Below are 25429 nucleotides of genomic sequence, written 5' to 3'. Positions count from 1 at the left end.
TTGCCTGCCCAGTCCCCTCATGATAGTTAGTATGTGTACCAAGTTTGAATGCAATAGCATTGATACTTTCTGAAAAAAGTGGACCTTAACGCAAAACTTAACCCAAATTTTCAATTTTCTAAGTATAAAAAGGGCACATAATTCAGTCAAAATGCACGCCAGAGTTATCTAACTTTGCCTGCCCAGTCCCCTCATGATAGTTAGTAAGTGTACCAAGTTTGAATGCAATAGCATTGATACTTTCTGAGAAAAGTGGACCTAAACGCAAAACTTAACCGGACGCCGACGCCAAGGTGATGACAATAGCTCATTTTTTTTCTTTCAAAAAATAGATGAGCTAAAAATAACACAATCATGAACTTTTGACAACTGAATACTAGTAATTGATTTGATATAACTGAACCTTCATTTTACTTGATAGATCTTACTCATCAGACCCAGGACTTCCACTTACCAGCTCCAGGTTTTGTTGGCACGCTGACATTTATGCTCACATTGGAGACGGGTATTGTGACTCCAGCTTGTGCGGTCACAGTCTTCACAAGGGTAGCCCCCGCTCCCTGGGCCATTGTAACCTTTAAACCCTGTCCCACCTGCTGCAAATGGGAACCAGTCAGGATCTGAAGAAGACATTTGCATCAGATGTTAGGACAGATTGCACACACTTCAATTTTGGCAGTTTTCCTCAAATCATAACAAGAGGGCCAAGATGGCCTTAGTTCGCTCACCTGAGAGGAGTCGGTTCATTCAATCTTTACCAAATGTCAAACTTGACCTAGATATTGTCCAGACAAACATCCTGGTCAAGTTTCATCATTATTTCATCTGCGAGTCATGATCAATATACCTTTGAAGTTTCATGATCCTAGGCGTAAGCATTCTTGAGTTATCATCCAGAAACTATTTTTCCAAGTTGAGTCACCATGACCTTGACAGCCATTGTGTAAATACGTTATTTGGCACTGTGACCTTGACCTTTGACCTAGTGACCTGATAATCAATAGGGGTCATTTGGGAGTCATGATCAATATACCTATGAAGTTTCATGAACCTAGGCATAAGCGTTCTTGAGTTATCATCCAGAAACCATTTTACTATTTCAGGTCGCCGTGACCTTGACCTTTGACCTAGCGACCTGAAAATCAATAGGGGTCATCTGCGAGTCATCATGATTGTACCTCTGAAGTTTCATCATCCTAGGCATAAGCGTTCTTGAGTTATCATCCAGAAACCATTTTACTATTTCAGGTCACTGTGACCTTGACCTTTGACCAAGTGACCTGAAAATCAATAGGGGTCATCTTTGAGTCATAATCAATGTACCTATGAAGTTTCATGATCCTAGGCATAAGCGTTCTTGAGTTATCATCCGGAAACCATTTTACTATTTCGGGTCACCGTGACCTTGACCTTTGACCTAGTGACCTGAAAATCAATAGGGGTCATCTGCGAGTCATGATCAATGTATCTTTGAAGTTTCATGATCCTAGGCATAAGCTCTCTTGAGTTATCACCCGGAAACCATCTGGTGGACGGACGGACCGACATGAGCAAAACAATATACCCCCTCTACTTCGAAAGGGGGTTGGGGGGGGGGGGGGCATAATGAGAAAACTGCCCCCTCCCAGCAGCCATGTTATTCAACTGACCGTAACCATTTTTGAACTTGACTCTCGAATCAAGGAAACAAATGTTATCAGCAAAAATTCTTGAAAATTGGGCAAAAAATGTGACTTCTACTGTGTTCACATGTTTTCACTTTATACATATAGAGAAAAATGCCCCGCCCACTGGCGGCCATGTTTTTTTCACCAATCCCGACCATTTTCAAAATCGTCCGAGATATGAATAAAACCAATGTTTTGACCAACTTTCATGATGATTGGACAAAAATTGTGACTTCTAGAGTGTTTACAAGGTTTCTCTACAGCCAAATAGGGAAAACTGCCACAATATACATATAGAGAAAAATGCCCTGCCCACTGGCTGCCATGTTTTTTCACCGATCTCGACCATTTTTGAACTCGTCCGAGACATCAATTGAACCAATGTTTTGACCAACTTTCATGATGATTGGGCAAAAATTGTGACTTCTAGAGTATTTACAAGGTTTCTATATAGCCAAATAAGGAAAACTGCCCCGCCCACTGGCGGCCATGTTTTTCAACGGATCGGAACCACTTTTGAACTCAACCAAGATATCATTCCGACACACATTTTGACAAAGTTACATGAAGATTGGGCATGAAATGTGACTTCTACAGTGTTTACAAGGTTTTTATTTTTTTTTACCTAGTGACCTAGTTTTTGACCGGGCACAACCCAGTTTCAAACTCGGCCGAGATTTCATTGGGACAAAGCTCTGACCAAGTTTCATGAAGATAGGACAAGGAATGTGGCCTCTAGATTGTTTACGAGCAAATGTTTACGGACGGACGGACATACGACGGACAAAGACCGGTCACAAAAGCTCACCTGTGCAATCAGGTGAGCTAAAAAGTGACAATCATATTGTTCTCATAAAATTGTGTTGGTCGTGCATAAACTGTGAAAGGCAGCTCCAGATGATATGTGCATTGGACACATGCAAATAATTTCTTAACCCCAAAGTAAACAAGAGGACCATGATGGCCCTGTATCGCTCCACTGTTTTTTTATGCGAAAAAAGCGTTCAATGCGCATGGGTTGAAATGTACTTAAGCATGTGACTTTCTCTTTCTATCCCTCGTCCCACTGGGTGCTTAAAGTTGGAAGGGTGAGCATTTTAATATATGGAAAACGTTACAACGGTGTTAACTAAACAGACTAAAAAGCCCGAGAATTGTCGCACAGGTCCTTTGCTAATAACGTAGGTACATTTATCTCTCCAAAGATATTGTTGTTCTTTCTATTTCACATATTTTTAGATGCTGAAGATCAAATTTACGCATGTTTTGCAAGATGAATGAAAGTTCCTTAATTCAATCAATCATGAATCTTTTTCCAAAATTCCAAAAAGAGTTTGTAGGTTTCAAAGTTTCTGTTACTTATATAGTTCATGACATATGCAAAATACCTAATGACGTAGATCACCTGAACTTTACTTCATTCTTGAGGCATTAGTGAGTGTAGCAGGATTGTTAACCTGGTGAAGAAATTGTTTATTTACCAAGAAGATATTTGCCTGAGGAACATAAAGTTATGAGTTTTTCAGGTTCATGAGGTGCTGAAAGGCAGTAGGAATGATAACTTTGTAGAGCTTGTTTGTTAAACAAAGTAAATGTTTATGAGACAAAAAATTGAACAAGGGCTGTTTGTAAAACATGCATGCCCCCCATATGGGCTGTATGTTGTAGTGGCAGCCATTGTGTGAACACGTTTTTTGTCACTGTGACCTTGACCTTTGACCTAGTGACCTGAAAATCAATAGGCGTCATCTACGAGTCACGATCAATGTACCTATGAAGTGTCATGATCCTAGGCAAAAGCGTTCTCGAGTTATCATCCGAAAATCATTTTACTATTTCGGGTCACCAAAATCGATAGGGGTCATCTGCGAGTCATGATCAATCTACCTGTGAAGTTTCATGATCCTAGGCATATGCATTCTTGAGTTATCATCTGAAAATCATTTTACTATTTCGGGTCACCGTGACCTTGACCTTTGACCTAGTGACCTCAAAATCAATAGGGGTCATCTGCGAGTCATGATCGATCTACCTATGAGGTTTCATGATCCTAGGCGTATGCATTCTTGAGTTATCATCCGGAAACCATTTTACTATTGCGGGTCACCGTGACCTTGACCTTTGACCTAAAAATCAATAGGGGTCATCTGCAAGTCATGATCAATCTACCCATGAAGTTTCATGATCCTAGGCGTATGCCTTCTTGAGTTATCATTCAAAAAACCTTTTACTATTTCGGGTCACTGTGACCTTGACTTTTGACCTAGTGACCTCAAAATCAATAGGGGTCATCTGCGAGTCATGATCAATGTACTTATGAAGTTTCATGATCCTAGGCCCAAGCGTTCTTGAGTTATCGTCTGACAACCACCTGGTGGACGGACGACAGACCGACCGACATGAGCAAAGCAATATACCCCCTCTTCTTCGAAGGGGGGCATAATTATAATTCATCAAGATGTTGCGATCATGGCAACACTACTTGCATATGGCATGAGGTTTAAAGAGATATCATGACAAACAATTAGCTTGACCTAACTTTCCTTTACTTTATCCATCTGACGTTGGTTACCTGTCATGGTTGTTTTTGAAAAGTTATTCCAAGTGTATTTTTATACACTTTTAGTTTGAGAAGAAAATAGTTTATTCATCCCATAATGAATAAATAGCAAAAACGCATTAACATGCAAAGTTCAACGACTTCCTGTTGCCATGTTTTTTGATGAATCAAATTTTCTTGAACAACTTTTTAATGGGAGCCTTCAAGGGATAAATTTGGCCCCAGGGGCATAATAAGAACAAACTTGGTAGAGAACTTTAAGATTTTAATACATCCCAAATTTGGTAGAAATAGGCCCAATGGTTATGGACAAGATTTTTTTTAAAGTTTGCACAAAAAAGGCCCAATATAAGCAAATGTTCAATTTTGTGACCCCTGGGGAACGGTCAAATTTGATCCCAGGGGCTTAATTTGAACAAACTTGGTAGAGGACTATTAGATGTCACTACATACCAAATTTGGTAGCCTTATGCCATACGGTTATGGACAAAAAGATTTTTAAAGTTTGCACAAAATAGGCCTTATTTCAGCGTATGTTCATTTTTGTGACCCCGGGGCAGGGTCAAATTTGAGCCCAGGGGCATAATTTGAACGAACTAAGTAGAGAACTATTAGATGTCACTACATACCGAATTTGGTAGCCCTAGGTCAATAAGATTTTTAAAGTTTTCACAAAAGAGGCTTTATATAAGCATATGTTCAATTTATTGACCCCCGGGGCAGGGTCAAATTTGACCCAAGGGGCATAATGTGAACAAATTTGAAATAGGTTCACCCAAGGAACATTTGTGAGAAGTTTTATCAGAATCGGACTTGTAACATGACCTAGCAAGGCCAACAATGAAGGAAAGGCCTACCTGACTTGCCTGCTGAATCTGAGCCACGGATGTCCCCACAGGCAGCTTCTGCTGCACCAATTGCTGCTGCTGCTGTTTCAGTCGGTTATACCCTTCTGGGGTCAGGCTGACCGGGCGGTTGAATGTGGCAGGTCCCTTCAACTGACCAGCCTTGAGACGGAGAAAACATAAGAGTGAGAAACAAGATAATGGTAAACATTTCCGGCACCTCTCATTTTATAATGCCCCTCTTCGAAGAAGAAGATTTTATAATGCCCCTCTTTTGAAGAAGAAGGGGTATATTCTTTTGCTGGATGTCGGTTGGTCTTTCTGTCGGTAGACCAGTCTGTCCGTCAGTAGACCAGTTTAGTTTCTAATCCATAACTGATCAACGAATTCACCGATTTGCTTGATACTTCACATGTGCATTGGCCTTGGACAGTAGATGACCCCTATTGAAATTGGGGTCACTAGGTCAAAGTCACAATAAGTGTGAAAATTGTTTCTGATCGATAACATCAACAAATAGAACGATTGGCTTGATACTGCACATGTGAATTGGCCTTACAGAGTAGATGACCTCTATTGAAATTAGGATCACAAGGTTAGAGGTCAAAGCCCTGTTTGGGGTCATATGTCTCTGATTGCGGAATTCTTGTTGAAATTAGTTCTTATAGAACCAAACATTCAATTGAACAATTTACCACTAAGATTTACTAGTCTTCTGTAAAAAGAACTTTGTAAAAACAGAGTTGGGTATTAATCAATATGGAATTTCTGCTGAAGATTATCGGACAATTGGAACTCCAGTTCAGCTTAATTTAGAGCATAAATACAACTATGGGGTGAGAAATAAATGTGATGAGTTCTTCTATTGTGGTTAGTGAAATACTACTGCCTGGTTACCTGTGGCAGGTTGCTGGTGACCAATTGCTGAGTGATCACAGTCTTTTGGGCAGGAAGGGCCAGCGGAGTCTTGATCTGCTTCAGCTGCTGTTGTTGTTGCTGTTGTTGTCTTGGGTCAATCTAAACATCAAACATTATCAGACCCCTTTTGAGAAAACGGGGCTTAATGTATTTGCGTAGCGTCATCCCAGATAGGCCTGTGCAGTCTGCACAGGCTAATCAGGGACACACTTTCCACTTTTACGGTATTTTTCATTAAAAGGAAGTCTCTTTCAACACGAAATCCAGTTAAGGTGGAAAGTGTCGTCCCTGATTAGCCTGTGCAGACTGCACAGGCTAAGCTTGGACGATACTTTACGCACATGCATTAGACCCAGTTTTTTCAGAACCCAACTGTTATCCTTATGTTATTGCTGTGTTGGTTGCTGTTTGAATACACTCTACACTAATTGATTGCTTCTAAGGACACCACATCCATACTGGTTTAAGATTGCTCACAGAACACACATAATTATGTTCTTGTGTCTCTGTAAAAACAATGAAGACCTAACACATTCTGGTGGTTCAATACAATAAACACTTATTTGTTGGATATAACATAATACTTTTATGGCTTTATTATACTACTCAAAATTTGCTAAGGATCACTTTTTATTTTATCATCTTCAATTTTGGATTACGTTCATTTTAAATTGTTATTTTGAAGGTTTTAATATTTGAATGTGTGTTTTTAATTTCATTTTTATGTATTGATTTATCATTGATGTGTGATGCTGGCTGAATCTAGCTAGGGGTGAACTTCAAATTACACATACTATAACAAGTAATTCTTAGCAAATTTTGAGTAAAATATAACAAGAGTTAACTATAGGTTTAAGCACCCACCACATTAGCAGCTTTCTGTACAGTGCGCTGTGGAACCACGAGCTGGCCCGTCTTCTGTCTTAGCAGGGTCTGCTGCTGCAAGATAGCCATCTGTTGTGGGAGAAAGGTGTGCCCACCTGCCTGTAGCTGCTGCTGAACTGTGGCTGGAAAAGGCAGCACAGATTCTACCACAATAATAAGACCTGAATTTTGTCTCAATGACAAAAAGTGTCAGGAAAATCCTCCAGAAAGCATACAAGATCCAGAAATGAGTCGAGTGGCATAAATTCAAGGCTACACAATTCACCCTTTTTACCTCAAGCTGGAGAGAAGTCCTACCTTCGGCAAATTGCCAAGATGACCTTGACATTTGAAACAGGTTTCAGTACAAACAGAGGGCATTCTTACCATGCCGATTCCCATAAATACACAAGAGGGCCATGATGGCGCTGAATCCCTCTCCTGACTAACCAAATACAATCCCAACACAGATGTCTTCAAGATAAACATTCTGATCAAATTTCATAAAGATTGCATGAAAACTGTGACCTCTATTGTCTACACAAGGTTTTTCTATTATTTGACATAGTGACATAGTTTTTGACCCTAGGTGACCCAAATGCAATCCCAACCCAGATTTCATCAAGATAAACATTCTGATCAAATATTATAAAGATTGGATGAAAAAACTGTGACTTCTATTGTCTACACAAGGTTTTTCTATAATTTGACCTAGTGACCTAGTTTTTGACCTAAGATGACCCAAATACAATCTCAACCCAGATTTCATGAAGATAAACATTCTGACCAAATTTCATAAAGATTGGATGAAAAATGTGACCTCTATTGTCTAAACAAAGTTTGACCTAGTGACCTAGTTTTTGACTCCAGATGACCAAAATACAGTCCCAACCCAGATTTCATTAAGATAACAATTCTGACCTAATTTCATAAAGATTGAATGAAAACTGTGACCTCTACTGTCTACACAAACAAATTTTGACGGTTTTTCTATTATTTGACCTAGTGACCTAGTTTTTGACCTAAGATGACTCAAATACAATCCCATCCCAGATTTCATCAAGATAAACATTCTGACCAAATTTCATAAAGATTGGATGAAAACTGCCAACTCTATTGTCTACACGAGGTTTTTCTATTATTTGCCCTAGTTTTTGACCTGGTGACCTAGATTTTAACCCCATATCATCCAAATACAATCCCAACCCAGATTTCATCAAGATAAACATTCTGACCAAATTTCATAAAGATTGGATGAAAACTGCGACCTCTATTGTCTACACAAGGTTTTTCTATTATTTGCCCTAGTTTTTGACAAAGTTAACTAGTTTTTGACACCAGATGACCCATATACAATCCCAACTCAGATCTCACCAAGATAAACATTCTGACCAAATTTCATAAAGATTGGATGAAAACTGCGACCTCTACACAAGGTTTTTCAATTATTTGACCTAGTTTTTTAGCTAGAGACCTAGTTTTTGACCCAGATGACCCAAAAACCATCTCAACCCAGATTTGATCAAGATAAACATTCTGACCAAATTTCATAAAGATTGGATGAAAACTGTGACCTCTACTGTCTACACAAGGTTTTTCTATCATTTGACCTAGTGACCTAGTTTTTGACCCTAGATGACCCAAATACAATCCAAACCCAGATTTTATCAAAATAAACATTCTGACCAAATTTCATAAAGATTGGATGAAAACTGTGACCTCTACTGTCTACACAAGGTTTTTCTATTATTTGACGTAGTTTTTGACCTAGTGACCTAGTTTTTGACCCCAGATGACCCAAATAGAATTCCAACCCAGATTTCATCAAGATAAACATTCTGACCAAATTTCATAAAGGTTAGATGAAAACTGCAACCTCTATTGTCTACACAAGGTTTATCTATTATTTGACCTGCATGTAGTGACCTAGTTTTTGACCCCAGATGACCAAAATACAATTCCAACCCAGATTTTATCAAGATTAACATTCTGACCAAATTTCAATAAGATTGGATGAAAACTGTGACCTCTTCTGTCTACACAAACAAACTGTTGACGGACGCACGCACACACGCCGGACATCACACGGTCACAAAAGCGCACCGTGTCACTTTGTGACAGGTGAGCTAACAAGAGCTGTCAGAGGACAGCGCGCTCGACTATTCAAGTGCTTGACAGTATAACGTAAGCCAGCATGGGGAAATTGTTCATATTCAATAATTTTTAGACGATCTTTCAAAAATAAAAAAAGGAAAAAAAATAATTGGGGGGGAGGGGGGGGGGGGGGGGGTATAATGTGGGGTGTGGTAATTTATTAGATGATGTTTAAAAAAAATAGTTTTTATTTGGGGGGTGGGGGGGGGGGGTAAGGGGGTGGGGGCGTGAGAGGGGAGCATAATGTGGGGTGTGGTAATTTATAAGATGTTAAAAAAAAAAATTATGGGGAGTGGGGGGGGGTGGGTAGGGGTGAGAGGGGGGTATAATGTGGGGGGGGGGGGGGGTAATTTATTAGATTGTTTAAAAAATAATATTTTTTTGGGGTGCAGGGGGTAGGGGGTGAGAGGGGGGTATAATGTGGGGTGTGGTAATTTATTAGATGTTAAAAAAAAAAATTTGAGGGGGGGGGGAAAGGGATTCTGGTAGGGGTGTGGGGTATTGTTTGGGTGGAATCCATTGTGGTATTCAGGTAAGTGTTGTTTTGTCAAAGTAATAATAAAATGTGATCATAAATAAAGAAGTTATGGCAATTTAAGCAAAATGTTCAAAAGGGTAAAAGGGGCCATAATTATGTCAAAATGCTTGATGCAGTGGTCTGCTCTTGTTTATAGGTTGGGGGTCATGTTGGTAAACAAGTATGCAACATATAAAAGCAATATGTCAAAGGATATAGGAAATATTTGGGGTAGTACGCAAACTTTAACATAGATTACTCAATAACTTGCATATTCTAAGTATAAAAGGGGCAATAATTATGACAAAATGCTTGATAGAGTTGTCTGCTCTTGTTTATAGGTTGGGGTCATGTTGGTAAACAAGTATGCAAAATATGAAAGCAATATGTCAAGGGACAAAGAAAATATTTGGGGTAGTACGAAAACTTCAACCCCCCCCCCCCCCCCCCAATCCATAACAGCTAACAGCCAGATTATTTCACTATGAAAGTCATGTTTGAACTGAAAACAATGGTCAGGCGTTAGTTGTTTTGAGCTGCGAAAAAAGTAAAAACAGAAAGCATCATTTGTGCGTCTATTTTTGCGTAAAGAATCTGATACTGGTAACTGTCTTTGATATGATAAATATTTTACATGTTTAAAGTAATTATCACTAATTAAATGACCTCTAATTAGTACATTGTACTTACAACCTGGAGTATGGATAGAAGAGATTGTTGCGAATGAAAATGATTGTGTGCGATTTGAAGTTTTTTGTATGATGTGTTATCTTGTTTTGATTGCTGTGCTTTGTTGTGCATGATTTGCTGTTCTTTCCAAAAACCAATGAATGAATGTTCCTGTTTTGTACGAGGTTGTTGATTGAAAATGCTGTTTGTGTGATGTATGCGTGCAAATACATTTTTACATGATTTTGGCGTCTTTTTCTTTGAATGAAAACAATACCATTACATCCTACTTTCGATTTATGACAGAAAATCAGCTTTTTATCATTGTTTGGATTTGATGTCAATGACATGTGACAACCTTTATTTACTTACTGAATGAGACGCATGAGTCAACAATAGTACTATCGCTGATCAAGTCAAAGATTTAGTTTTAAAATACGAAGTTAAATCAACTAAATCATAGATTAAAATTTAACAAGAGATGTGTTTATCAGAAACACAATGCCCCCTATTGCGCCTCTTTGAAATAAAATATCAATATATCATTTGGCAGGTTTAGAAATTATCTCCCATTTAAAGCTTATTACTTCCCTTTGATTGCATTTTTTTGACTTTTGACCATGAAGAATGACCTTGACATTTCATCACTCAAAATGTGCAGCTTCATGAGAAACACATGCATGCCAAATATCAAATATTGCCATCTTCAATATTCAAAAAGTTATGAACAAACTTTAACAAAGGTTAAAGTTTTAGGAAAGAAAAATACAATTATATTTTACCTATGACCTTGACTTTTCACCACTCAAAATGTGCAGCTCAATGAGATACGCATGCATGCCAAATATGAAGTTGCTACCTTCAATATTGCACAAGTTATCAAATTTTAACCTAGGTTAAAGTTTTGGGACAGATTGACAGACAGACAGGCCAAAAACAATATACCCCCGATCATTCCATCTGGGGGCATAAAAAACTTAAACTAATCAATTTTTAAGATATTATTCTGTATTATTCACTATAAGTTATTTATGTTATTATGCTATATATCAGCAATGAGCCTTAGTGTTACACTGTGTGCAAAAGAAGGGGGGATTACAAGGTAGCAATACTACCAACTGACGTACCATCTAAAAAGTGGTAATTAGAAAACAGAGGACACTTGTGGACAAGGGCCACTTTGGCCATTTACCTCGACTGACCACTGTTCTCAGTTTGGCTGTAGTTTATACTAAGTATGAAATTAAACAAGGGCTGTTTGTAAAACATGCATGCCCCCCATATGGGCTCTCCGTTGTAGTGACAGCCATTGTGTGAATATGTTTTTTGTCACTGTGACCCTGAAATAAAAGCCAATAAGTATCATGGAATCATTTACTTATTAATACTAAGATGAAATTCTCTATACATTCTGTCTACAATTTATGACACTTCTGTCAATGACCTGTGAAATGTATCCAATTAATAGTGCAAAAACCAACCAGGAGCTATACTAATCAATTATATCCATTATATGATTGAGTCTTTGATTTTTTGGATTCCTTTCACATATTTGGACTTATTTGACAATATGTGAAACATGCACACAATTTGTAATGTTTTATTTATTAATTAATGGTAATGATCATGTTATTTATAGCAGTTAACTCCCCTAGTCAATGACCACAATAGATAGCAATGCAATCTGATTAAAAATAGCCAAGGCTAGTGTTGTGTATTGGGCAAATGTATACAAGTGCAACTTTACCACATGACCAGTATCATGTGTTTACCACACACAGAAGTCAGTTATGTAATAGACCATTATTTCCACTCCCAACTTTGGCCACTTGCCAAGATACTGACCAGTATCAGATGGGGTTGTGAAATGGTGTAAACAGTGAACACCAGTCCATGTAATACTGGCCTACCACTTGTACTAGTTGGTTTGGAGTTAATACAGTTATGCATTTACAAATGAGACATTAAGCTCAAAAGTTAATTATATGTGCGCTCTGAAAACTAACCAGAGGAGTGGGTTGAAATTTACAATCTTTACTTGGCATTTGAGGAAATCTGAACTCTCAGGGTTTGGATAGAACATCCCCAAATTAACTTTTCTTTACACTGTTGTTATTTTTGTTCAATACACAAATATTAACCTAACTTTACAAATCCTGTACAGTAAAGGAAACTAAATCTAAGTTGATATTTTAATATGCTTGATCCTATTTTTGTATTAACATTGTTTTATACATACAAACTGTGTTGCTGTTTTTCAATTAACAAGCAGATTAAAAATTAATTATATTTTTATGTATAATTTGAATTGACAAAATTAAATGCAAGATGCGTAGCAAGAATTACATGTTTGATTTATTGTCAGTGAACCGTGACATTTTCTCAATGTTTCAGACCACCAGTTTGTCAAAGCTATCAACATCTTGGATGGTCAAGCTAAATAGAATTGACCCAGCAAATCACAACTGTCCTGTTGCCATATCATATTACATTGGTTTTTTAAATGTTGAATTCTCACGTCATTTCCATAAACATAGTATTTACTGGCACAAAAACAAAGGCTTATACATCATTATGAATGAACATGTGTCGAAAATTCAATTTGTAAGTCTCTTAACTGGACAGTGTGAAAACAGAATAAAATATGGGCTGTCCGTTGTAGTGGCAGCCATTGTGTGAATACGTTTTTTGTCACTGTGACCTTGACCTTTGACCTAGCTAGTGACCTGAAAATCAATAGGGGTCATCTGCTAGTCACGATCAATGTACCTATGAAGTGTCATGATCCTAGGCAAAAGCGTTCTTGAGTTATCATCCAAAAATCATTTTACTATTTCGGGTCACCGTGACCTTGACCTTTGACCTTGTGACCTCAAAATCAATAGGGGTCATCTGCGAGTCATGATCAATCTACCTATGAAGTTTCATGATCCTAGGCATATGCGTTCTTGAGGTATTATCCGGAAACCATTTTACTAGTTCCGGTCACCCTGACCTTGACCTTTGACCTAGTGACCTCAAAATCAATAGGGGTAATCTGCGAGTCATGATTTATCTACCCATGAAGTTTCATGATCCTAGGCGTATGCATTCTTGAGTTATCATCCGAAAACCATTTTACTATTTCGGGTCACCGTGACCTTGACCTTTGACCTAGTGACCTCAAAATCAATAGGGGTCATCTGCGAGTCTTGATCAATCTACCCATGAAGTTTCATGATCCTAGGCGTATGCATTCTTGAGTTATCATCCGGAAACCATTTTACTAGTTCGGGTCACCGTGACCTTGACCTTTGACCTAGTGACCTCAAAATCAATAGGGGTCGTCTGCAAGTCATGATCAATCTACCCATGAAGTTTCATGATCCTAGGCGTATGCATTCTTGAGTTATCATCCGGAAACCATTTTACTATTTCGGGTCACCGTGACCTAGACCTTTGACCTAGTGACCTCAAAATCAATAGGGGTCATCTGCAAGTCATGATCAATCTACCCATGAAGTTTCATGATTCTAGGCGTATGCATTCTTGAGTTATCATCCGAAAACCATTTTACTATTTCAGGTCACCGTGACCTTGACCTTTGACCTAGTGACCTCAAAATCAATAGGGGTCATCTGCGAGTCTTGATCAATCTACCCATGAAGTTTCATGATCCTAGGCATATGCATTCTTGAGTTATCATCTGGAAACCATTTTACTATTTCGGGTCACCGTGACCTTGACCTTTGACCTAGTGACCTCAAAATCAATAGGGGTCATCTGCGAGTCATGATCAATCTACCCATGAAGTTTCATGGTCCTAGGCGTATGCATTCTTGAGTTATCATCCGGAAACCATTTTACTATTTCGGGTCAACGTGACCTTGACCTTTGACCTAGTGACCTCAAAATCAATAGGGGTCATCTGCGAGTCATGATCAATCTACCCATGAAGTTTCATGATCCTTGGCGTATGCGTTCTTGAGTTATCATCCGGAAACCATTTTACTATTTCGGGTCACCGTGACCTTTGACCTAGTGACCTCAAAATCAATAGGGGTCATCTACAAGTCATGATCAATCTACCTATGAAGTTTCATGATCATAGGCGTATGCGTTCTTGAGTTATCATCCGACAACCACCTGGTGAACGGACCGATATACCGACCGACATGAGCAAAGCAATATACCCCCTCTTCTTCGAAGGGGGGCATAATAAAGTGGAAGCATCAACTTGAATTCATACCTCCAGCAGTGAGAGTGGTTGCCGGGGTGATTCTCTGCGCCAGCTGCACATGGGTCAGTGAGGTGGGAACAGCAGTAGTAACCACCTGCTGGAGCTGGGCTCGCACCTGGGACGCCATGGTTACCTGCCCAATCACACTTGTGGCACCTGTGATCTCCTGTACTCTACCTCGCAGAGCTGCCTGGGCAAGCGGATTCCCCGTAACAGTCTAGTAGTGAAAATGTCAAGTATAGAAGTTGAAACTTGTTTAAGCTTAATTTTTTTCTTATCAAAAGCTGAAACACTGATTGGGACAGTCTGTGAAGGGATAAAAAACAAGAGCACCGCATAACAGATTCCACGCTCGGCTGATTAAGCTTATCGGATTATTATTTTTAAAGTCACAGTGACCTTAACCTTTGACCCAGAGACCCAAAAATGGGTGTGGCGTGTAGAGCTCATTAAGGTGCATCTACATATAAAGTTTCAAAGTTGTAGGTGGAAGCACTTTGATTTTCGAGCAAAATGTCAAAGTTTTAGCACGACGCCGGCGGACAACACGACACGACTACGATGAGCTGGCTATGACAATACCTCGGGTTTTCTCCGAAAACAGCCGAGCTAAAAATTAAATTAAATAGCTCTTCATTACTAAACAAGATTATCCGTAAAACTTATAGATGCTATCCTTTGAAGAGCTTTTGTAAATGAATGGGCTAGTTTTGTGTGAAGAATTTTTTTATTCAAACCACAATAACTCCCTGTTAACTAACTGGGGTGGAACAACTTGACAATATGCCCATGTCCACTCTGTAGGGATACTGCATAAAGAATTTCATCCTTTTTGGATCATCTGTCACAAAGCTGTAAAATTGTCTTGATCCACATTCTGGGAAAACTGGGCTTAATGCATGTGCGTAAAGTGCCATACAACGTTGGCTTGTGCTGTCCACACAGGCTAATCAGGGACAGCGGAAGTCCTTCCGAAATCAGGGTTTTTTTTAGAGAAAGGGGTAGACACTGGACGCTGGGTGAAAGGGGAAAAGAGTGCGAAAGAGAGATATTAGGGGAAAAAATAAAAACTGTTCATTTCAATGTCTATAACTCATCAAAAGAGACTTGTCTCTGTCCTTTTTGTTCTTAAACACATTTAACAGGTATTAAAGTCAAAGTCCTTTATAAAGTTGCAGGTGTAGATCCAATAATGGGAAATGTTTTCAACTATATTTCTGTACTGGGGCCGGGGGACGATGTCAATTTTGTGATTTCAATTTCATGATGAATGGGTTGACGATCTTGATTTGATACAGTATTGGAAGGGAAAGGAGCGGCAGCTGCCGATTGTCTACTTTCACTTTCACAATGTTCGATGTTGATTACCTCAGAATCCTGCTGGGTTATAACCGTTTTCGATGATTCTTTCTTAAAAATGCCTCGATGCGTTCAGTATCTTTCAAGTCCGAAGGTTTTATTTTGTTTGTGTAAGAACGCCAATTGTGAGACATTTTTTTCTGTTTTCACATTTATACCTTGGCTTGCACATAGCCCGGATGAAAATTCAACTGGTTTCCGGTAATTAATTGACGAAACACCCTTCTTGCGCAAGACCGGTATCCAGTAAAATAGTCACATGATTATTACGATTAGTTGCCCAGTTTACATGACGTAATTTAAGAGCTATATTTAGAATAACTGGGATTCCCAGATTTTGTGTGTTCGTCTGGAGAGAGAGAGCGAGATCATTGTACATGGTGCAAATTGGATAATTGTCGAATGCCCCAAGGAAAAATAAACATTTCTTTGAGAGAAAATATTATATTTTGGTGAAAAATGATTTTTTTGGTGGGGAAATTGTATTTTTAGGGGAAAAAATTCTGGTAGGGGAAGACGCCGAATATCGGCGTCACTTTCTTTGTAAAAAAAAACCCTGGAAATACCATCCGTCATCAGATTTTTCTGATTATAATTAAGAAAATCCGGATGTGCTCCTTGTTTCCGGTAAAAATTATGGCGACATTTGGAATTCCATGAACTATTTTCAGAAAAGTTTCAAGGCTAAAGTGAGTATTATCAGAATTTTTAATGAAAACTCCAATAATGTTACACGCTTTTTCATTAGTTGACTTTTCTGAATGACATTAAAATGGACAACCATGTGCAATTTTGTTCCGGTTTCATAAACAAGGTCATTGTAACATTCCCGCGAACTGTCAACATCAACACAGGAGTTATAATACAATTATGTAACATTAATTAAATTAAACAAACATAGAAGCAAGTATTTTATTACATAATTAACTTGCTCTCAATGGAATAAATAAAGTGAAGCTCTCAAAGGACATTACAGGCAATCTTGTATTTAGAGACCACTAAAGGGAGTCACCAAAAGTGGTCTCTTAATAAAATGGTCTTTAAATAAAAAAAGGCCATTTGGGATGAATGCCGACCTTTGATTTTTAACCCAGATGTAGGATTATCTCCTTTTGACACAGTGATTTCAGCTTTTGTAATCAAATGAATCTAAATATAAACAAGAGCACTTCCTTGCGGGTGCAGACCGCTCATCTATTTTTCATTTTAAAGGTGTAGGGACCTATCTCAATTTCAATCACAAAGGATGGAGGGGTGGAGTGGAGAGCGGTGTATAGTGTGGGAGTGTGGTCATTTATTACATTATCTTCCAAAAGTGCAAAAAAAAAATGCAAACATTTATTTATTTTTTTTTTTTTGGGGGGGGGGGGGGGGGATTCTTGGGTGGAATGGTTGGACAGTATGTCAAAAATATTTGTTTTTTAACCATGTTTGAAAAAACAAGAGATGTGTTTGTCAGAAACACAATGCCCCCTATTTTTTTTTTACCTTTGACTTTGAAGGATGACCTTGACCTTGAACTTCCACCACTCAAAATGTGCAGCTTCATGAGAACATCGCTTTGTTTTTGTTTGTTTGACCTTTGACCTTGAAGGATGACCTTGACCCTACACCACTCAATGTGTGCAGCTTCATGATAACGCATCTTTGAATATTTTTTTTGACCTTTGACCTTGAAGGATGACCTTGAACTTGAAGAATGACCTTGACCTTGAACTTCCACCACTCAAAATGTGCAGCTTCATGATAATGCCGCTTTGAAATTTTTTATTTGCTTTTTTACCTTTGACCTTGAAGGATGACATTGAAATTCCACCACTCAAAATGTGCAGCTTCATGAGAACGCCGCTTTGAAATAATTTTTTTTACCTTGAAGGATGACCTTTAAGGATGACCATGACTTTGAACTTCTTCCACTCAAAATGTGCAGCTTCATGAGATACACATGCATGCCAAATATCAAGCTGCTATCTTCAATATTTAAAAAGTTATGGCCAATGTTTAAGTTTTCCAACGGACAGACGCCATATATTTGACATTTGACCTTGAAGGATGACCTTCACCTTCACCTTTCACCACTCAAAATGTTCAGCTATATGAGATACACATTCATGCCAAATATCAAGTTGCTATCTTCAATATTGAACAAGAGGGCCAAGATGGCCCTAGTTCGCTCACCTGAGAGGAGTCGGTTCATTCAATCTTTACCAAATGTCAAACTTGACTTAGATATTGTCCGGACAAACATCCTGGTCAAGTTTCATCATTATTTCATCTGCTAGTCATATTCAATGTACCTATGAAGTTTCATGATCCTAGGCGTAAGCATTCTTGAGTTATCATCAGGAAACCATGACCTTGACCTTTGACCTAGTGACCTGAAAATCAATTGGGGTCATCTGCGAGTCATGATTTTCCTATGAAGTTTCATTATCCTAGGCTATAAGCGTTCTTGAGTTATCATCCAGAAACCATTTTACTATTTCAGGTCACCGTGACCTTGACCTTTGACCTAGTGACCTGAAAACCTGTAGGGGTCATCTGCGCATCATGATCATTGTACCCATGAAGTTTCATGATCCTAGGCATAAGCGTTCTAGAGTTATCATCTGAAAACCATTTTACTATTTCGGGTCACCGTGACCTTGACCTTTGACCTAGTGACCTGAAAATCAATAAGGGTCATCTGCGAGTCATGATTAATGTACCTATGAAGTTTCATGATTCTAGGCATAAGCGTTCTTGAGTTATCATCTGGAAACCATTTTACTGCATTGGGTCACTGTGACCTTGACCTTTGACCTAGTGACCTGAAAATCAATAGGGGTCATCTGCGAGTTATGATCAATGTATCTATGGAGTTCTAGGAATAAGTGTTCCTGAATTTTATCATCCGGAAACCATTTTACTATTTCGGGTCATCGTGACCTTGACCTTTGACCTGAAAATCAATAAGGGTCATCTGCGAGTCATGATCAATGTACCTATAAAGTTTCATGATCCTTGGCATAAGCGCTCTTGAGTTATCATCCAGAAACCATCTCGTGGACAGACCGACCAACATGAGCAAAACAATATACCCCCTCTTCTTCGAAAGGGGGGGGGGGGGGCATAGTGAGAAAACTGCCCCCCTTCCAGCAGCCATGTTATTCAACTGACCGGAACCATTTTTGAACTCAACTCTCGTATCAAGGAACAAATGTTCTCAGCAAATTTCATGAAAATTGGGCCAAAAATGTGACTTCTACTGTGTTCACATGTTTTCACTATATATAGAGAGAGAAAAATGCCCCGCCCACTGGCGGCCATGTTTTTTCACCGATCCCAAACATTTTCAAACCGTCCGAGATATCAATAAAACCAATGTTTTGACCAACTTTCATGATGATTGGGCAAAAATTGTGACTTCTAGAGTGTTTACAAGGTTTCTCTAAAGCCAAATAGGGAAAACTGCCACTATATACATATAGAGAAAAATGCCCCGCCCACTGGCGGCCATGTTTTTTCACCGATCTCGACATTTTCGAACTCGTCCGAGACATCAACTGAACCAATGTTTTGACCAACTTTCATGATGATTGGGCAAAAATTGTGACTTTTAGAGTGTTTACAAGGTTTCTATATAGCCAAATAAGGAAAACTGCCCCGCCCACTGGCAGCCATGTTTTTCAACGGATCGGAACCACTTTTGAACTCAACCAAGATATCATTAAGACAAACATTTTGACAAAGTAACATGAAGATGGGGCATGAAATGGGACTTCTACAGTGTTTACAAGGTTTTTCTTTTTTTTGACCTAGTGACCTAGTTTTTGACCAGGCACAACCCAGTTTCGAACTTGGCTGAGATTTCATTGGGACAAAGCTTCTGACCTAGTTTCATGAAGATGGGACAAGAAATGTGGCCTCTAAAGTGTTTACGAGCAAATGTTTACGGATGGACGGACAGACGGACATTCGACGGACAAAGACCGGTCACAAAAGCTCACCTGAGCAATCAGGTGAGCTAAAAAAAGTTATGGCCAATGTTAAAGCTTTTGGACGGACAGACACCGTAAATTTGACATTTGACCTTGAAGTATGACCTTGACCTTTCACCACTCAAAATGTGCAGCTCCATGAGATACACGTGCATGCCAAATATCAAGTTGCTATCTTAAAAAGTGAAAAAGTTATGGCCAATGTTAAAGTTTTTTTCTGACTGACATACAGACTGACTGCCATACTGACGGACAGTTCAACTGCTATATGCCACCCTACCGGGGGCATAAAAATATTTTTTTTGGGGTGGGGGTGGGGGAAGGGGTATAGTGTGAGGGTGTGGTGGTCATTAATTAGATGAACTTTAATTAAAAATAAAATAATGGAGGGGATTGAGGGGGGGAGGGGGGGGCGTGGGGGATGGTTTGTAAGATGTCAATTGTGGTATGTCAGGTAAGAGTTGTTTTGTCAAAGTATCAATCGAATCTAATCATAAATAAAGAAGTTATGGCAATTTTAGCAAAATTTAATATTTTGACCTTGAGTCAAGGTCATTCAAAGGTCAAGGTAAAATTCAACTTGCCAGGTACAGTACCCTCATGATAGCATGAGAGTATTTAAAGTTTAAAAGCAATAGCCTTGATACTTTAGAAGTAAAGTGAATCTAAACACAAAATGTAACCATATATTCAAAGTTACCAAGTCAAAAAAGGGCCATAATTCGGTAAAAATTACAACTTGTCCTTTACTGTCCCCTTATGATAGTTTGCGAGTTTTCCAAGTATGAAAGCAATATCTAGGATACTTTAGGGGTAAAGTGGATCAAAACACAAAACTTTTCAAGTATAAAAAGGGCATATAATTCTGTCGAAATGCCAGTCAGAGTTACATAACTTTGCCTGCACATTCCCCTTACGATAGTTAGTAAGTGTTTCAAGTATGAAAGCAATGGCTTTGATACTTTAGGAAAAAAGTGGAACTAAACACAAAACTTAACCAAATTTTCAATTTTCTAAGTATAACAAGGGACAAAATTGTCACAAAACCAGGTTTTCATTGTGAAAAAAAATCTGATAAAGGGAGAAAACTCAAACTGAACTTTTGAAATGAAAAAAACAAAAATAACCCCCTTTGTAAGTTTAAAAAAAAAAATCTATTAATAGTCGTGGCAACCTTGACATTGGAGATATTGACGTGATTCTTTCGTGCGACACACCGTCCTATGATGCTGAACAAATTTGCCAAATGATTTTAAAATCTCACAATGAATGACATAGTTATGGCCAGGACAAGCTCATTTATGGCCATTTTTGACCTTTGAACTCAAAGTGTGACCTTGACCTTGGAGATATCGACGTAATTATTTCGCGCGACACACCGTCCAATGATGGTGAACAAATGTGCCAAATGATTTTAAAATCTGACAATGAACGACATAGTTATGGCCTGGACAAGCTTGTTCCGCCCGCCCGCCAGCCAGCCAGCCCGCCCGCATTCGCCAATCTAATAACCAGTTTTTTCCTTCGGAAAACCTGGTTAAAAAGGGCACATAATTCCATCAATGCCAGTCCGCACAGGCTTATCAGGGACGACACTTTCTGCTTTTATGGTATTTTATGTTTAAAGGAAGTCCCTTCTTACAGAAAATCTTGTTTCGGCAGAAAGTGTCGTCCCTGATAAGCCTGTGCGGACTGCACAGGCTAATCTGGGATGACACTTTACGCACATGCATTAAGCCCAGTTTTCTCAGAACACGACTCGTATCTTTCAGAGCCATGCAAATACCATTACATCAATATAAACTTTCTGACTGTTCAAATGGTGCCTATATGCTCCACATTCTTGGCAGCCTCCAAATACAAACGTTCCTTCTTAACATAACTGATTTTCAGAACAAATTTCTTTTAAATTATTGCCTTTTTTGCTCTTTAAGTATAATATATTTATTGCTTACTTTTAACATATTTATAAACTAGCAAAACACCCATGGTTATTGTTTAAAACATTTGCCAAGGTTTTACACCAACACAGTGTTCATTCTAGACCGCGCGATTGCGCGATTCGCGTTATTTTTTCAAAGATCGCGCACATCTGCAGAATGTGTGCGAGAAAATTCGCGCACTCGATATCCGTTACGGGTTTTTTAAACTGTTAAATTCTGCTTCGCGTATTTATTGAGAAAAACACCGGAAATCAAAGGGAATTAACTCTTCGATTCACGGGTTAATAAACTTTAAAGAATTTTCGCTTAAAATGATACTTGGGTTAATTAAAAAATAAGAAATTTCGTTTAAAAAATAAAGGGATGCGACTCGTGAATGATTAAGGAAGAAAATTGTCCTTTGATACTGGAATGTAAAAACTTAATTCTATACATTAATTAAGACACTTACATGACTTAGGTTTTAATATCATATCATCATTCATATCATATCATGATAGACAATCAGTATTTTTTTTTTGTTTTAAATCATACAGAAATATCATGTGAACAATTATTTTCATAATCCTTTGTTTTTATTTAAGTCAGCACTATACTATGGAAAGTGCAGTTATATTTAACAGCAGTTACAATGGTATTTCACTGACTTGACTGTTTTAAGTAATGTAGAAGTTAAAACAAATAAACATTAAAACGAAAATGAAAACATATAAATGGTACTTGATCAATTCCCCCCCATTTGTGAAAAATCCCCCCTATTTTTCAAAGTGAGGGGGGAAATTCCCCCCTACTTTTCGATTTCTACAATGAACACTGCCAACATGCACCTCCATGGATCATAGCCACTACATTCACTAACCAGGACAGTGGCTGCAGTTCCAGCTGATGTACCGATGGCAGCCAGCTGTGTGGCCACTGCAGTTGTCATGGATACAATGGTGGGTGCTGCCCCCTGGGTAACTGTTAGCACGGTCTGGGTGGGCCTCTGGGGTGTGGTGGCTGCTGTGGCTTGCTCCGTGGCCGCCGCTGCAGCTGCTGCTTGAGCCTAGGAGACAATCACCATCACTATAGACACATTGCAAGACCATTTGAGTCTGGAAACTGGGCATAATGTTTGTGCGTAGTGTCGTCCCAGATTAGCCTGTTGAGTCCGCACAGGCTTATCAGGGACCACACTTTCCGCTTTTATGGTATTTTAAGTTTCAAGGAAGTCCCCCCTTACCAAAAATAAAGTTTAGGCGGAAAGTGTCGTCCCTGATTAACCTGTGCGGACTGAACAGGCTAATCTGGGATGACACTTGCACATGCATTAAGCCCAGTTTTTTAAGAATGCGGCATTTATATCATACTTGGGGCAAGGTACACACAGCACAATTTAAAAACACTTGTTTGAGCTTAGCAGGGCTACAAACTAAAGGATGATTCCAGAGTTATACAACCGCTTTCGTGAGGGAACAGTGTGTATTAACTTCAAGAAACCATTGCTTCACGATAATTCCGTACTTATATATAATCAACAATTCAAAACAAAACGTCTTTGGTAAACAATAATTCATACTGTGGTAAACAATAAACTATAGCTTCGTCACAGACGTGACGAATACCCCCAAATGCCACATTGACACAGACTATTTTGCATGTTGTCTTCACAAACAAGAGGGCCATGATGGCCCTGAATTGCTCACCTGACTCATTAAGATCAGATGAAAACTATGACCTCTATTGTCTACACAATGTTTTTCTATGATTTGACCTAGTGACCTAGTTCCTGACTCTAGATGACCCAAATACAATCCCAATCCAGATTTCATCAAGATAAACATTCTGACCACAGTTCATAAATATTGGATAAAAACTGTGACCTCTATTGTCAACACAAGGTTTTTCTATTTATTTGACCTAGATTTTTACCCCAGATGACTCAAATACAATCCCACCCAGATTTCATCAAGAATTCTGACCAAATTTCATAAAGGTTGGATGAAAACTGTGATCTCTAATGTCTACACAAGGTTTTTTTTATTTGACCTAGTGACCTAGTTTTTGACCCCAGATGACCCAAATAAAATCCCAACCCAGATTTCATCAAGATAAACATTCTGACCAAATTTCATAAAGATTGGATGAAAACTGTGACCTCTATTGTCTACAGAAGGTTGTTCTATTATTTGACCTAGTGACCTTGTTTTTGACCCCAGATGACCCAAATACAATCCAAAACCGGATTTCATCAAGATAAACATTTTGACCAAATTTAATCAAATTGGATGCAAACTGTGACCTCTACTGTCTACACAAACAAATTGTTGACGGACGGACGCATGGACAAACGCAGGCACGCACAACGGACGCCGGACATCACACGATCACATAAGCTCACCGTGTCACTTCATGACAGGTGACCTAAAAATATGTGTCGGAGATAAACATGAACAGTTGTGGTTAAAATCCCATAGAAACAAGGGCTGTTTGTAAAACATGCATGCCCCCCTATATGGGATATAAGTTGTAGTAGCAGCCATTGTGTGAATACGTATTTTGTCACTGTGAATGGTGGTGGTGGTGTAGTAGTAGTAGTAGTAGTAGTAGTAGTAGTAGTAGTAGTAATAGTAGTTGTAGTAGTAGTAGTAGTAGTAGTAGTAGTAGTAGTAGTAGTAGTAGAAGTAGTAGTAGTAGTAGTAGTAGAAGTAGTAGTAGTAGTAGTAGTAGTAGCAGAAGTAGTAGTAGTAGTAGTAGTAGTAGTGGTAGTAGTAGTAGTAGTAGTAGTAGTAGTGGTAAAAGTAGTAGTAGTAGTGGCAGTAGTAGTAGAAGTAGTATTGGTGGTGGTGGTGGTGGTGGTGGTAGTAGTAGTAGTAGTGGTACTAGTAGTAGTAGTACTAGTAGTAGTAGTAGAAGTAGTAGTAGTAGTAGTAGTAGTAGTAGTAGTAGTAGTAGTGGTAGTAGTAGTAGAAGTAGTAGTAGTAGTAGTAGTAGTAGAAGTAGTAGTAGTAGTAGTAGTAGTAGTTGTAGTAGTAGTAGTAGTAGTAGTAGTAGTAGTAGTAGTAGTAGTAGTAGTAGTAGTAGTAGTAGCAGTAGCAGTAACATAAGCAGTAGCAGCATTACAAGACCAATACTTAAGAATGATCAAATGGGAAAAGGTAACCTAGCACTGGCAGTAAATATGGGGCTCATTTACAGGTCAGATTTGGAATCTCTGCTGTAAAATGAGATTTTGAATGAATTAAAGGGAGGCAAATCTGTAATAAAAAGAACATGCATAAACCGTAGTTGTTTCCCTTGTTTGAACCATTCTAAATCCTTACAAGTTTGGAAAGAATTGGATGAAAAATTTGGACTTCATTGCATAAACACCATTTTCTCAATTCAAGGGGAGGTAATTCTGTACTTCATGGACCAATAATGCTCATTTTTTGTAGGGTTCGTGTCCTCATTGATATAAAGACACTGTGCAAATTTGGAAAGGATCAGACAAAAAATGTGGAAGATTTTTGAAAGTTTTTACAAAATAGGCAAAAACGAATAAACATGCAAAGTTCAACGAGCTCCTGCGGCCATGTTTTTTGACGAATCAAATTTCTTTGAACAACTTTTTCAGGTGAGCCTTCAAAGGTCATCCCTGTGAAATTTTTTGAAAATCTGATGAGCGGTTTCTGACAAGAAGATTTTTTAAGGTTTTTACCTTATATGGTCATGGCGGCCATCTTGGTCATGTGATCAAATTTTTTTTTTAACAA

At 38.6% G+C, this 25429-nt stretch overlaps 1 protein-coding gene across 2 annotated transcripts in view; it reads right to left on the bottom strand.

Moving 5' to 3' along the window:
• Nucleotides 1-25429, bottom strand: part of LOC127869930 (helicase domino-like) — a 112602-nt gene that overhangs the window by 8905 nt on the left and 78268 nt on the right. Inside the window, exons 42-47 of one of the 2 annotated variants that reach the window (XM_052412598.1) lie at nucleotides 22555-22740; nucleotides 14423-14630; nucleotides 6855-6997; nucleotides 5970-6089; nucleotides 5085-5234; nucleotides 455-620 (exon numbers count right to left, since the gene is read on the bottom strand). In XM_052412598.1, coding sequence (XP_052268558.1) covers nucleotides 455-620; nucleotides 5085-5234; nucleotides 5970-6089; nucleotides 6855-6997; nucleotides 14423-14630; nucleotides 22555-22740 — 973 coding nt within the window. The remainder of the gene's footprint in view (nucleotides 1-454; nucleotides 621-5084; nucleotides 5235-5969; nucleotides 6090-6854; nucleotides 6998-14422; nucleotides 14631-22554; nucleotides 22741-25429) is intronic. The other variant, XM_052412590.1, reaches the window with a different exon arrangement.

The sequence above is a fragment of the Dreissena polymorpha genome, chromosome 1, assembly GCF_020536995.1.
Source record: "Dreissena polymorpha isolate Duluth1 chromosome 1, UMN_Dpol_1.0, whole genome shotgun sequence".
NCBI classification, from domain to species: Eukaryota; Metazoa; Mollusca; class Bivalvia; order Myida; family Dreissenidae; genus Dreissena; species Dreissena polymorpha.
This window is presented reverse-complemented; position numbering and strand designations above follow the sequence as displayed.